This window comes from Megalobrama amblycephala, linkage group LG2 (genome assembly GCF_018812025.1).
Source record: "Megalobrama amblycephala isolate DHTTF-2021 linkage group LG2, ASM1881202v1, whole genome shotgun sequence".
Taxonomy (NCBI): Eukaryota; Metazoa; Chordata; class Actinopteri; order Cypriniformes; family Xenocyprididae; genus Megalobrama; species Megalobrama amblycephala.
In genome coordinates, this window is record NC_063045.1 from 20,139,546 (window position 1) to 20,154,907 (window position 15,362).

General features: G+C 37.9%; 1 protein-coding gene across 1 annotated transcript; it reads right to left on the bottom strand.

Annotated features, from left to right (window-relative positions):
- Positions 1–814: 814 nt before the first annotated feature.
- atp5f1d (ATP synthase F1 subunit delta) lies at positions 815–14,553 on the bottom strand. Its single transcript, XM_048165510.1, has 5 exons — positions 14,300–14,553; positions 12,105–12,258; positions 2,243–2,331; positions 1,062–1,199; positions 815–937 (listed from the first exon to the last, which is right to left on the bottom strand). The coding sequence occupies exons 1-4, from the start codon at positions 14,411–14,413 to the stop codon at positions 1,077–1,079; spliced, it is 480 nt and encodes a 159-aa protein (XP_048021467.1). The 5' UTR covers positions 14,414–14,553; the 3' UTR covers positions 815–937; positions 1,062–1,076.
- Positions 14,554–15,362: the final 809 nt, after the last annotated feature.

The window sequence follows — 15,362 nt, forward strand, 5'->3', positions numbered from 1 at the left end:
AACTTGTGCAGAACTGGAATATTGCATAAAACATTTGCGAATAAAGCGCAGTTTCCATTTAGTGAGCTAAAGAGAACAAAATTGTCATTTCCTGATAAGCTTGTGCTAAATATCACAAAGAAAAATGGAAGTTGCTGCAGTAGGAGAAGCCACTGTATATAATAAATTGCACCTCAGGGAGCGTGGACCGAATGCAATAAATGCGGTAATGTTATGTTGCTTTTGGAGGCGGATGTCTGCTGTTTGGGAATGCACTCCTGTAAGACAGTTCTAGGAGGTAATTATATTAAACCACTTTGATGACAGACTTTACTCAGGCATTTCATAATGACCAAAACAGCATTTCAGATGCTGTACAACGAGATTGGTTCACTGATTGGTCCAGTTATGCAGTCACATGACTGTCACATGACTTTGATGCACACTGAGGAATTTATTCGGTAAATATGTTTCCATCGTTGTTTATGCGCATGTTTCCTTATCTGAAGTTTATCTGACTCATTTGGGCACAAACATTTTTAATGCCCATTATAGAATTTATGCGCATCTTGGCGTTTCCATCCAGCGTTTTTATTTTTATGCCATATCCCAAAACGCACATAAAAATACGTGAATGGAGACATAGCTATTGACTGAATAAAGAGGAATGGATTTGCTCCAATTCCCTCTGCAAACGGCTTGGTGATCTTTTAGGTTTCATCAGTACTATACTGCCCCCTTTCTGTCATGAACAGTACTGTACTAATCAAATCTATAGCACAGCAAATCCAGCTTGAATTAATAGAAGCGCAAAGAATGTAAGTGAGACGACGTGTTATTTCAAATAAATTTATTGTTAATTTCATCCACTGTACAAAGCAAGCAGTCTTGCAGTTTCTGACTTCACTGGGGTGGGGAACAGACAAAGCCGGAGACTTTTTCACACCGACAGAATTTCCTACCGAGAAACAAAAAATACAAAAATAGAAAATAAAGCATAAGTACATTCATATGCCGCATGTATTATATTGTATTTAATGAGTGTTGTCCAACATTTCGTATTTGCTAAAAAGTGAACATACCAACACACAAGTCATTTACTCCAGCGCTTTGACGATTGCCTCGTTTGCCTCTATGCTGATCAGAACCTCTGCCCGGGCTGCCTCATCTGAAGCGCCCATCAGTTCTGACTGGGCTTTCTCGAGGTTCGCTTTGGCCGCCTACAAAAAAAAGACATGGCACTCTTGACATTTGGTTCACATTCACTGTTATCTTGACACTGATGTATCGGGCAAAAAAATCAATCTATAACAGCTGACATTATAAAAGGAGCCATCAATTGGAACAAGTGTCGTATATATCTGAGAACTTCAATATCTTGAAGCACCTTATAAGTGAGAAAACTCATCTTTGCCATAAAAATCAATGCTGATGCTGCTGCTGCTACTTGAGCCACATTCTAGACTAGCACGGCCATTTTCTCAACAGTGTGAGCAAATAAACGTGGCCTCTTTCCTGTGAAGGACATTTGTCACAGTGGCGATTACACAGTGTAAAGGCCAAACATTGCTGGGAGTTAAAGGTCTCTCAGTGGGGATTTGACACATCTGCAACACTTCAACGGTGACTGACCTTTCCTTCCTTATTAACCAGCGAGGCCCCCGAGCATAGCTATCTCTAGGAAGAATAAAAAAAGTGGCCTATTTATGTGGAATAAACCCGAAAGTGCTCTTTATTCCGTGTCAGAAAAAGGGCATGTCCGAGAACATCCCGTTTGGAATCAGCTTGATGTGTCATTCTGAACATTTGAGTTGTTCTGAGAAAGAGGTGACTAACAGAATATGAAGAGCATTGTATTTCTTTTTAATGATGCTGTAAACAGCATGAATACAATCAAAGGGTGGCTTGATTTAGTTTCATAGGCTAAATTTAAATGATAATCCAACAAAAGGTGTCTATACAGTCAGACGGACAGATAATAGGGCGTTACCGTAGCAGTATGAACTATTAAATATATTGCACAACTACACAGATTCAACCTTATTAAACACCTACAAGCCAACATTTTAATCTTAACAGTCTTTGTTTTCAAAAAGCACAAAATACCAATCCCTTTCTTTCTTAAAATGGACCTAAAATAAAAAATGCCATAATGATGCATTTCTGAGTGAATAAAAAAAAAAATTAGTGGAGAACGGGGCTATGTATGAATGAGTTTTTCCATTCTTCTTTGTGTCGAGATAACAGAAGAGCAGGGACTCACTGCGAGGTCGAGGTTGTCCAGAGGAACGGCCTCCTCCGCCAGCAGCTGCACTGAAGAGTCGGCATTGACAGTGACTGATCCACTGCTCACTGCAAAACACAAAGCACATTAAATCTCAAGCATGGATGGGAGTTCAGAAGGTGCGCTATATTATTTGTTGACGCTTGAAGAAGCTCTCATTTGTAGGACAAGTCTGACCCCTTCTGGATGGATTTCTAAAATCATATGCGCTAATAAGTCAATCTTTATGGCAGGTCGCTTTCAAACACGCTTGCTTCACCATGGAAAATCATGTTACAAATATCCTTTTGAAGTGTGCAACTGAGGACCAGAATACCCAAAGTCAGAGTCACATCCATCCCCTCCTTGTTTCATTCCTTTTGCAAGCATTTCTATAATTAACATTATATCAAATGTTTTCTTGTCTTTTTAATAGCACTCCTTCCAGATGACATTCATCTTATTCATATTACTCAATTACATGGAAGAATTTGGTGGCAAAATCAGGTCAAGTACTACCGATCAGACTGGATTTAAATGAAATTAGAGTTAAGAAAAATTCTGAAAAAAAAAAAAAAAAAAAAGTTAAAATCACTTTAATTTGATGATTTTTAGCAAGCTGTATTTAGCAAAATGTATTTATTTGGTTGTTTTATGCCATGTCAGAGTTTAAGAACAGGGTCAAATCAGTTAAATTAATGAGTTTGATTCCCAGCTGCACGATTTATCACATCACATCGCAAGATGTTAATATGTAATTCATTATTTCCAGGAGCTCATTGCTTCTACCTTAAACTGCCAACAGTGATTGTAAATTAAACTGCCTAAATTTGTTAGCTAACTGCATGATTATATATACATTTCTGAAACCACATACATTGGATAGTCACCTCCGATACCAGATTCTCTAAATTGTAATGTTGACATGCATTCTCTGTAAAGCTGCTTTGAAACGATAAGTATTGTGAAAAGCACTATACAAATAAATGTGAATTGAATTGAAATTGAAGATGTGCAACGTCAAGGTAGCAGGGATCGTAGTTGATCCCTGATGTGTACGGACCAGGCCCCATGGTTCGGAAAGCATGTGATTTACGGATTAATTGCAAAGTTTAACCATCATAGAGTTAAAGGCCCGGTTTCACAGACAGGGCTTAGATTAAGCCAGGAATAGGCCTTAGTTCAATTAGAAACTGGGGGGATATTACAGAAACTTTATCTTAGGTCTCAACTTAAAGTGCCCCAGTATGCTTTTTCAAAGATTACCTTTCATGTTTAATGTAGCTGTGAATGTAAATGATCTGCAAAGTCGTGAAGCCGAAAGTACACAATAAATAAAAAGTTATCGTCTCTCAAAAGAAAGAATCGACTCTAAACCACCTAAACAAGTCGCCAGGAATTCGAATCCCACTTCGGTGACGGCTACACGTCACTGGGTAACACATTTGCCTAACGCCCGCCTATGTTCTACGTTGTCCATCCCTGAACAACTTGACCAACTCTCAAACACTGGAGCTACCTGTTTGTGTTGTGTACATGTCAAGACGTGTGTACACGTTTTCTGCTCTGCAACAGCAAATTCTCTTTGTAAAAACTTCCGAAGGATGAGGATGTGAAGAGTCAGTGGTTAAAATTACCACAGCGATACAACAGCAGTATAACCTTTTGAGGATTGCTTCTCAAATCTCTGTGAGGTCTAAATAGAATTTACAAAATTCTTATCCATGGGACAGTACCAACTGTACCAACATTAATGCACACTGTTGTTCTTACAACTCTGAGTAATGATAAAGGATGGAACAAGATTTGTTTTACAAACTTTAAAGTTATATCAGTTTTTTTATGTTAGTACTCGGCTAACATTAGCACGTTTAATGATACAGTTAATGATGCAGTTCTCACACGTGCACCGCAATAAATTAGAAATATACACATTGGTTTGCTGATGGACATACACTCAGTGCTTCCCACACATAGACTTTACTTGGGCGGGCCGCCCAGTGCCCAAGGTAGTCGACCGGAAGTTGAAGTCGGCCACGTGCCGCCATCTTGTAGCAGAACTTCACTTGCGTTAGCATCCCATTGACTCCCATTAATTTTGGCGTCACTTTGACAGCGAATAACTTTACATCCGAGGCGTTTAAAGACTCCATTTGTCCATTATTTATTTCTAAAGATACACGACAATGTATAAAGGGCTCCATTACCTTCTGTGTTACATTATGGCCCCGTAGAAACAGTTTTTGTAAAAAATAGGCTAACGATTGCGTCATAACCACTCGACTCTCTGTCGCACAGTAGAGAAATTACCGTACAGACAGGAGGAGAAGCTCGCAGGCAATAGTATGCATTAACTTAATATGGTGTACTGGCGTTACATTTTAAAATACTATACAAACTAATTAATCAGAATACTTACTCCTGCTCACTCACGCCAAAGAACTCCCCGCTCAAGCTCGCCGTCTCTGCAAGATTAACGATGGCAGTTTGCACGCACAGCTACTAGAAGATTTACATCTGTCAGACAGGTTGCGGACGTCATCAAGCTTAGTTTGAGTCTGCGCGTCAGAAACGGAAGTGCTAAAAATCGCTAAAAATGGGCTTCACTTGTCTCAATTGAGTTCCAATGGGGTCGCTGTGTCCATTTCTTTTACTGTCTATGGGGTCGCCCAGGAAAAATAACGGCCGCCTAAGTATATTGGAGACACATTTTTGCTTTTATTATATTTATCTCTTATACTTTTATATCCGCCCAAGATAATGAAACCATCCGCGATCGATTAACTAGTCGTTTCGTACCTGCTCGTTATGTGTGCGTCAGAACTGTTTACTCCCGCTGACATTCCCATGTGCGCTGCATTTTGCAAAGTCACAAGGCGGCGCTGTTGTGTGTTCAATTCTTTTTTACAATCTATGGTTCTACAGGCTTGCGCAAAACTGCTTCAAAGTGATTCTCAATCAATGAAAAGCGCAGATTTATGCCAAGCGATTGCTCATGAACTGAAATTGATGAATTACTACAATGTCTACTTCATGGCCTTTATATAAAACATTTTATACGGTTGTAAGAATCTGAAGGAACAGACATTTCAAAATAAGAGTCCCGGTGTATTTCGGGCTTGTTTATAATTAAAAGTCACACGCTAAGTTTTTTTCTTTTTCTTTTGGGCATTATTGGTATTTTGGTTACACAAATTGTATTTAATTTGATTTCCATTTAATTCATAGTAAATTACTGTAGTCTCCCCCACAGGAAGAAAAGACTAAACATTATTTGACACACATATTATTCATTATATAAATTTTACTAGTAAAATCTGTGTCCCATTCACTGAGAGAGACACTATATGACAGCAAAGAAAACATAGGAAAAGGAGAACCATTTAAATGCTGTAATTTTGCATAATTTACAATGCATAATAATGCATAATATTAGTATGTAATTAAATGTAATAGTATGCTATGTAATTAAAATTAAATAAAAAATAAAATAAATAATGATAAAAACATTATTTGTTTGTCACATGTAGTAGACCATTTTTGTGCTGTGGGTAATAGGAGGATTTTTCACCTGGCTACCACCGCAAGTATATTTCAAACCTGTGGGAAGCACTGTACACTCGTAATGCTGATGGTGAGGAATTACTGTTGCAACATTTCATATTGTACGTCAAATTGAGTAGTGCATCACTGAGAAACATCCTGCTCAAGTCGTCCTTGTGATTGAGGTTGGGGTTGAACAATTAGTTCTTGAAATGTTTCATCATCGGACTCGTTGTGGTAAAATTGACGGCATCATTACTGTCTTTACAGTGTGTACAATCACAGAGCTGAAGTGCACTTATGGTAATGGCCGTTTTGTTTCCACACGCGCTGTAAGCAGTAGACTAATCACAACAGACTGCCAATCTGACCAATCAGAGCAGAGTAGGCTCGCGGAATGTGACTGGTCCTGAATCTTCGGACGAGTCGTTTGAGAATCATTGAAAAATCTGATGTGCCATGTATATTATGAGAAAATTAAAGCGTTTTTTGACCTTTGATGCATATAAACCTGTTGTTAGGAGCCTTTAAAATAGCACAATAGGGGCGCTTTAAGATATAAGTTAATTTAGGATTTTTCAAATTCATTTTACAGAAGTAAATCTTAAAGGATTAGTTCACTTTTAAATAAACTTTTGCTGATAATTTACTCACCCCCATGTCATCCAAGATGTCCATGTCCTTCTTTCTTCAGTCGAAAAGAAATTAAGGTTTTTGATTAAAACATTCCAGGATTTTTCTCCTTATAATGGGCTTCAATGGGCACCAGACGGTTCAAGGTCCAAATGACAGTTTCAATGCAGCTTCAAAGGGCTTTAAACGATACCAGACAATGAAAAAGGGTCTTATCTAGCGAAACGATCAGTCATTTAAAAAAAAAAAAAGTAAGTTTTATAAGCACAAATACTCGCCTTGCTCCGATCTCGGATGCGCATTCGTGACGTCATGTAATACGCAATTACGTTGAAAAGGTCACGCTTGACAAAGGCGGAAGTACCAAGTCAGTGTTTACAACTTGAACGTGCAAATACTAAGTCAAACGCCGTTTACAAAAAAAGGTACAACAACAATGTCGGACGAGGAGAAGATGAGTTTTTCACCCTGCCCTACCTTTTTGAACCGGAATACACAGAGGAAGAAATTAGGCAGATGGAAGAGACTGCTGCGGCGACACACACCTCTCCAGCATTGGGCAGACGTGGTGGTGCACATGTGGCAAATGCCAACCATTGCCAACAGAGGAAAAATCTCAATGCTGCCATGACTGGACCATTTCAATCCTGCCATTAGAATCAGTCGGTGAGTCCCTGTTTCCATCTCACTGCATTACCGGACAAAACGGATTTCCACCGTTACTAAGCAACAGCGTCGCACACCGGACGCGAAGCTCAGCACCGCGCCACGTCTTTAAAATCCGAACGCATTGTTTTCTATGAGTGTACACACCGGCGGCGACATTCGGCGCCTGTCCGCGGTGCCCAGCTACGACTCAAAATCCTGCCACGCCACAGAGCGCCATGTACATTGTTTTATATTAAATGTATATTATATTTCTCTCAAATCGTCGTTAATGTACATACTGACTTCACCCTGTGCTGCAAGATACATTACTTTTACACTTTTAGTTTAACAGCTTGAATAAAGTCTAAAAATGTATAATAAACGTAGCCTTTTCTTTCATTTTGCTCTGTTGTGCCATTTTCCATGTACACTAACCGCGAAATATTAAAGCATATGTAACATTTCCCTGTTGATGTAAAACACTGCCATTGTGCAGCTCTTCTATCAGGAGTCGAGTCAAAATTGAGCTCGCGCGAATATAATGTGCGCGTCCGGTGTGCGACCCCCTTTAGAGTTGTTTTTGTTCTGATGGAGAAGGGTATGACAGTCTGATGGCACTGACAACACAGGATGGAAGAACCATTAGTTGTTTTACCTTTTTTTGTAAACGGCGTTTGACTTACCGTGTGTCTCAATCAGCTCCCTAGTTCAGTAGTCACGGCACTGATCAGGGAATCAGCCACATTCACTTTCATGATATACTGATTCACGACCTAGGGAATTAGGGAGCTGATTGAGATGCAGGGTTAGTATTTGCACGTTCAAGTTGTAAACACCGACTCTGTACTTCCGCCTATGTCAAGCGTGACCTTTTAAACGTAATTGCATATTACGTGACGTCACGAACGCACATCCCAGAACAGAGCAAGGTGAGCATTTGTGCTTATAAAACGTAAACTTTTGTATTTTTTTTTTTTTAAATGACCGATCGTTTCGCTAGATAAGACCCTTATTCATCGTCTGGTATCGTTTAAAGCCCTTTGAAGCTGAATTGAAACTGTCGTTTGGACCTTGAACCGTCTGGTGCCCATTGAAGCCCATTATAAGGAGAAAAAACCTGGAATGTTTTCATCAAAAACCTTAATTTCTTTTCAACTGAAGAAAGAAGGACATGGACATCTTGGATGACATGGGGGTGAGTAAATTATCAGCAAAAGTGTATTTAAAAGTGAACTAATCCTTTAACTTGATTTAGGATTCTTATCCTCTCTTACAAAATCTCATCTTATCTATAGTTACAAAATCTTAAACCGCTCCATCGAGTTCGGTAATCAACTGGCAGGTCTGTTACCAAGCAACCAACAACACCCAAGCAGCTGCTGTGAAATAAACACTAGAGATTAAAATGGAGAAACACAAAAGAGTCAGTGGTTAAAATTACCACAGCGATACAACAGCAATATAACCTTTTGACGATTGCTTCTCAAATCTCTGTGAGGTCTAAATAGAATTTACAAAATGCTTATCCATTAAAGAAAGGACAGTACCAACTTTATTTGGACCAATTTGCTCCTCTGTGTCGAAATCCTTAGACATGTTTGCGAAGGTTGTTTTGTTTACAGCGTGCGTCTCCCTCAGACTGTAAACGAAGCTTGGGCGCACCGGGTAACACGTCAGCAGCGTCTTACGTCAGCAGCGTCACTGCGGAGTCGTGAACGCGGATTGACAACAGACCCGGAAGAGAAGACAATGCTGAATAAAGTCGTAGTTTCTGTTAGAGAATGGCATTACATTTATTAATGTAAATGGACTAAAGTGCACCGTACATACATTTTCAATGGAGGGACAGAAAGCTCTCGGACTAAATCTAAAATATCTGTGTTCCGAAGATGAACGGAGGTCTTACGGGTTTGGAACGACATGAGGGTGAGTCATTAATGACACAATTTTAATTTTTGGGTGAACTAACCCTTTAAGTGCTGCAGAAAGCAAAGTTTTGATAAGCTTGGTAGAAAAAGGCAAATCCTATCACTATATTTCAATGAAGTCAGTAATTATCAGTGTTTGGTCGTCAAAGTGCGACAAAGAATTTGGGTGTTCAAAAACTTTCTCCCACCATCAAACATCATAGTTCTTCATCTTGAATCATTAATAAATGTAATGCCATTTTCAGACAGGACTATTATTATGTGATTTTTACAGTTGGCTTTCAAATAATTTTGAAGTCAGGACACCAGTGGGGCTGTCCTAAAGTTAAGACAGTTTTTAGGATTTTTTTGTGGAGTTAGGATGCTTCTGTAATACCTGTAATTTTCCTATCTGTAGTTAAGATAATGCACTTAAGAAATGTCATTCTGTAATAGCTTTTTTCCTAAATGGAGGTTCTAACTGAAATTGCCATGGTTACCAAACAGATAAGACAGGATTCTAAATTTAGGATCTTTTCTTTAGGATCTTTAGAATCTTTCCTGTAATACGCCTCCCCCTTCTATCTTAGGTCTTAAGATATGATAACTTAAAGCTGCAGTCCGTAACTTTTTGTTTGGTTAAAAATGATCCAAAATAAATTAAGCAAGTACATAACTAGCAAGTGTTCAAAACTATCTCATTATCTTAGCTCGATTCACAACGGTAAGCTTGTAATAATGTTTTATAATAAGAGCGACATGGTGGATTTCCGCGGGAAATTTGAGCATGCAGCAATTCCTCTGTGCGTCATTATGTCACATCCGTAAACAGAAAGGAAGGAGTCCCAGGCTAGTCGGTTTTATCACACGAGGATGCTGCCGGTAGCGGATCATTTATAGCCTGTTCTTACAGCAGCTGGAATAATTAAACTTATCATTTTGATGGTGGATTGTAATCCAGAAAGGTCCAAATGACAATCATCAGTGACAACTGGAGATTCACCCGTAGTCAAAAAGCAAAAGACTTTGGACTGTTGAGTGGCTACAGAAACTGAAATCTACAGGTAACGCTAATATGCACAGTCATAGTAATGCTGATGTTGTTAACATTAACGATTTGAGAACAAAGTATAACAGTAATAATAATTTGCACGGTTTGGCATGATCCGAGCTAAGCGATCGTTAGATTTAATCATCAATGGCAGCGCAATTTATTGTAGGCCTGATGCCTTTTTCCTCAGCTGGTCAGAACAAAAGTGGCAGAAATGTTACTTGTTCAGATGATATTTTCCAGTGAAAATTCTTATATTGGTCACACTTTCAAGACGTAGAATCTGTGATTCTGAAGTACAGTATCCACCGGTGTGGTGATTGACAGCAAGCATTACATTCATCCGCGCTGACGAGCTGTGCCGATTCACAACGCACGTGCAGATAACTGTTCCGCATATGACTGCAATTGCAGGTTTCAAACAAGAGATGGCGACAAAGAGGAAAAATAGCAGATCGCCATTCTTGAAAAAGTCTTTTATACGGTGATTTTTATTGTTGGATTTCAAATAGGTTTGAAGTTAGGACACCAGTGGGGTTGTCCTAAAGTTAAGACAGCTTTTAGGATTTTTTGTGGAGTTAGGATGCTTCTGTAATACCCATTTCCTATCCATAGTTAAGATAAGATTATGCACTTAAGAAATGTCATTCTGTAATAGCTTTTGTCCTAAATGAGGTCCTAACTGAAATTGCCATGATTGCCAAACAGATAAGATAGGATTCTAAATTTAAGATCTTTCTGTAATACGCTCCCAGGTCTGCATCTTGAGAAAACAACAACAACAAAACAATGGCACTGACATATTTTAAGATATGTCATTGCAAGTTGCTTTCAGTTAAAACAGCTCAAATCTGCATTATAGTTTGGGACTAGGTTTAAGTCTTGTCTGTTTTTCAGTTTTATGTTTTTAAGTCCTTTCATTTTAAACATTCAAGTCAGTTTAAAGCATTCAAGTGCAAGAAGATGAGAAAGAGAACTCAATTTGGATCCATACATTTGGTCTTAAAGTGTGATGGGTCTCCTTTTCCTGCTAAGGCCGGCCAGTGGGTGTGGCTAGAAGGCTCATCAACAGAAAGATGTACACCTGTTCTTCACTCTATAAAAGCTTAGGCTGTGTTAGTGTTGAGCAAGTTTGCTCCTGGTTGCCTTGTGTTTGATTTTGGCTTTTGTTTGTTACTTAGTTTAACTTCTGTTATTTGTTTGAGTATTTTTTTTTTATGTTTGAACATCCATGCACCAGACAGACATTACAGATGATCATGTTTTCTTGTTTTAAACATTTTTCTATTTACGTTAATAAATGTTTATTCTTGCAACCATCTTCACTATGTCCTCCACTCATTTATCACGGCTTTGAGCTGGTCGTGACAGCAGCATTATAAACCTGCTGCTGTCTGTGTCATTATTGTTAATCAGACAACAAAAGACAAAGAGAAAATCACTTTTGTCACTTTAACAAAGATGAATTATAATTTATACAGTGAAGAAGACTATTCAGTGTTATTTTACATTTGATTATTCAATTTCTGTACTTGTTAGACTTACCTGACAAACATAAAGCACTGTTTATTTCATTTATATCTTTGTTCTATTGCATTTATCCATGCATCTGCCAATTGATTAAATGTGAATGTAAAATGAGATGAGAAAATGAGAAATAATTTATAAACTGAAAGATAAAAATCTACATAAATTGATATCTACCATTTGCTCCAAGGTTGTAATATAATGATATACACTTTTGTAGAAACCATTTTTACATTACTTTAATAAATAAATATTCACCATAAATGTTTAATGAAAGTACTACACTATGCATAACCATGATGGGAGAATAATCCTACACTACCCATAATGCTGAAATTATCCTTATGGAATAAGGAATATCAAATAATGCAATTCATCAGATCTGATTGGTTTGGAATTTTGTGAAATCCCTACTGAGAAAATAAATGGAACCAAGGCTTTTTATGAATAAATGGGACCAAGAGTTTTTATAATAGTTGGTGAAACAGCACTAGAGAATCACACATCTGAATGCTTTGGCTAAACGCATACTTCAACTGCAGCTAGAACTCACCAAAATACTTGGCAGAGGAACCATCGTCATTGAAGACGGTGACTACGCCGGGCCGGAGCACCTGCAGTGTGGGGACGTGGGCTGGCAGGATACCAAAGGCGCCTGTCAGTGTTGGGACGTCAATCTGTTTTACGCTGGCTTCCTTGAAGAACACCTGCAAATGGCATAACAAGCTTCAATGCACCAGGTGAACTCAGTTTGAGGATGGTGTACTGAAGTTGCTTTAAGCATTAGCTAAAATTATTACTAAATACAAAACACATTAATCACTTTCAAAAAATAGTTTTTGCTAAACTCAGGGTTCCAGCATCATCTGACTAATGACTTATTACTTATAGTGAAATATTTATGATTACTGAAGGATGTTAAAAGATAATTTTTCAGAGATAATAAATGTATAAGTTATATTTAAATAAATGGCTATATTATATATCCTCAATATTTCTTTTTTTTTGCCATCTAATCATTTTGTATGCCCACCTTTCAGTATTTTTATTTTATTTTTAATAAAATGTCACATTTGTTTTGTATTATTGTGTTATGATCTTTGTGCATTATTTATTTGCATTACTTACTTTTGCATTTAATGTTGTTCTGATTTTATAATTATAAACCAAATGTAGATTTTAAAATGATTTTTTATTTATTATTTATATTACTATTTATTAAAAGGTGCAATATTTAAAATTTTCTGTCCGCTAGAGGTCGCTAGAAGCCTATTCAAAACAAAGGCATAGCTTGATGATGCCAAGTTGGAGAGCGGAATCTTGGGACATGTGGTCTGCACATCACAGCTGGTGGAAAAGAATTGGAATAGGACTGGGGTAGATATCATGTTCATGGATGCGATTATTAACGTTACTGTAGTATGAAGCAGAGAAGGGCCGAGTGTTGTGGGAGCTGAACGAGGCCGCTGGAGCGATTGCGCAACACACGCCGCGAGCAGCGGAGCTTTTATTATGTCACAGTCGCCGGCGCCGCTTCTGCTTTTCCAGTCATGAGTATGAGGTAACGCAGCTCTGTTTATTATATTAGATACATTTGAGAGTGTTGAAAATAATGTCATAACGTTTGGTGTTTCCATGGTTTCTACAAAATAAAACCAGAAACCAATGGTAACGCGGGTATGACGCCATTGACAGGCGACTCCTCACACCTCCCGGAGCCAATTTTCTCACGATTTACAAATAGTTGGAAACATTTGGGTTATATTTTAAGTACTCAACTGAACAAAATATATAACACTGGCCTAGTAGTTTTTTGGATATTTTACTGCAAAATTCTTACATATTGCACCTTTAAGGGTGAAAGATATTTGAAATAATGTCAGTAACCAAACAGATCTCGCCCCCCGTTTACTACCATAGTAGGAACAATAAATACTATGCTAGTCAATGGGGGGGCGAGATCTGTTTGGTTACAAACATTCTTTCAAATATCTTCCTTTGTGAAATTAATATAGTTTTGGAACTACTTGAGGGTGAATAAGTGATGACAGAATTTTCATTTTTGGGTGAACTGTCCCTTTAATATCCATCACTAAATTATTATAGAAATGTACTTGACTTTTAAAGCTTAATTGTACTTTATTTTTTCTGGGAATCATTTTAAAATACCCTGATATTTCCATGTTTTCCATGAGTGTGAACAAAACATTAATGTCGACTGTGTGACGGTTACTTGCACTGCTACTATAACACCAATATAACAATATTATGTGCGATTAACAACTTGATGGTTCATAATTTCATGAAGAAATTACATAATTCATCAGCTGTTCTAAGACATTTAATTGATCTTAACCCTGAACTGTCAAAAAAACAAGTCAAGGTGATCGGTGGCAATGCTAACAGTCTGCTAAAGTCATTCAAACTTTTGTCCATGTTTTTCTAGCCAGAAAACAATACAAAAACCTTTATATTTACAGTGTAAACATTGTATAGTGTTACATTAAATTCTTTAGATGTAGATGCGAAATAATAATCTATACCACAGTAGTTTTACATATTGACAGATTTTACCCACGTATATAGCACGCGCGCACACAAATCAAACTGCAGCTACAATAAAGACTATATCCATGATAAGCTGAGTGTAAAGCATGACATATAGGACATATAATATTACTGAAATAATCACAGCCGGTGATTAGCGTGTTAGCAGACCGTGTAGGCCTGAGGCCGGAGCGTCAGTACCTGTGTCGGCGATGCGAAAGTGAAGGACATCTGAGTGGCGGGCGCGTCGGCATAACAGCGCACGTGTCTCAGCGCAGGGACCGCGCGACGAAGGAGAAACCTTGCTGCCATCATGTTTATCACGAAGAAGCGACCCGACCTTTACAGCACTGCAATGCACAAGCCTCGGCTTCCCTGTCCACACGGGCAGTCAAGTCAGATTGTGCGCGGCTGATAGGACAAGGGCACGGGCAACCTTTCCCGTCAGGCCTTGCGAGAACTGTGGGGCTGATGGGACCTGTAGTTTTTTTTCTCAAGCGAACGTGAACTGAGACGTAGAGGATATTATTTATTCATATAAGTATCGGGGGTGTTTTGCATCGTTTAAATTGCGTTTTTGCATAGATTTGATTGTTTTAGCCTAGCTTAAAATATTTATATCGATCATAAAAATATTAATTATTGCACGTTTAAATCACGTCCGAACAAGGAGGAAAATAAACACAAACGTTTTTAATATGCAGTGTGTCCAAATTTATTTGTAAATCCTTAAACCCAAATTTACAAATACAGATAGACAAAACAGAAAAATAAAATAAAATGAAAAGGCAGAAACATATAAAATGTAATGTTTACAGCTTTGCTAGTTTTCAAACTTTATAAAGTAAAATTCTGAAAATCTAATTTTTTTTTTGCAAAACAATTCTTAGCTGTGACGTCATTTCCACCGAGTTTACCCCTTTCAAAAAGGTAGTGCATGCATTTGTTAATCAAATAGACTAAACTATGAGAAGATGTGTAAAGAAAACAAAGGAAAAAATAAGGTAATTATCACGTGCGAACAAAATATTTTTATTGTACGTCATAGCCAATCCAGCTGTAATCCTGTCAAATTATGAAGATGTGTATTTAGGAGACATAAAATCCTTTAGTCTTAGAAAAACAAACGAGTCGGCCATTTTATTGAAAAAAGGGGGTTAAATGAGATGGAAACGAGAGACTCTCTGGTGGATTTATATTTATATTGTTTCAAATAAAAAACGACAGAATTCTCCTGTGATGTGCATGTTCACTGATGGTTTGA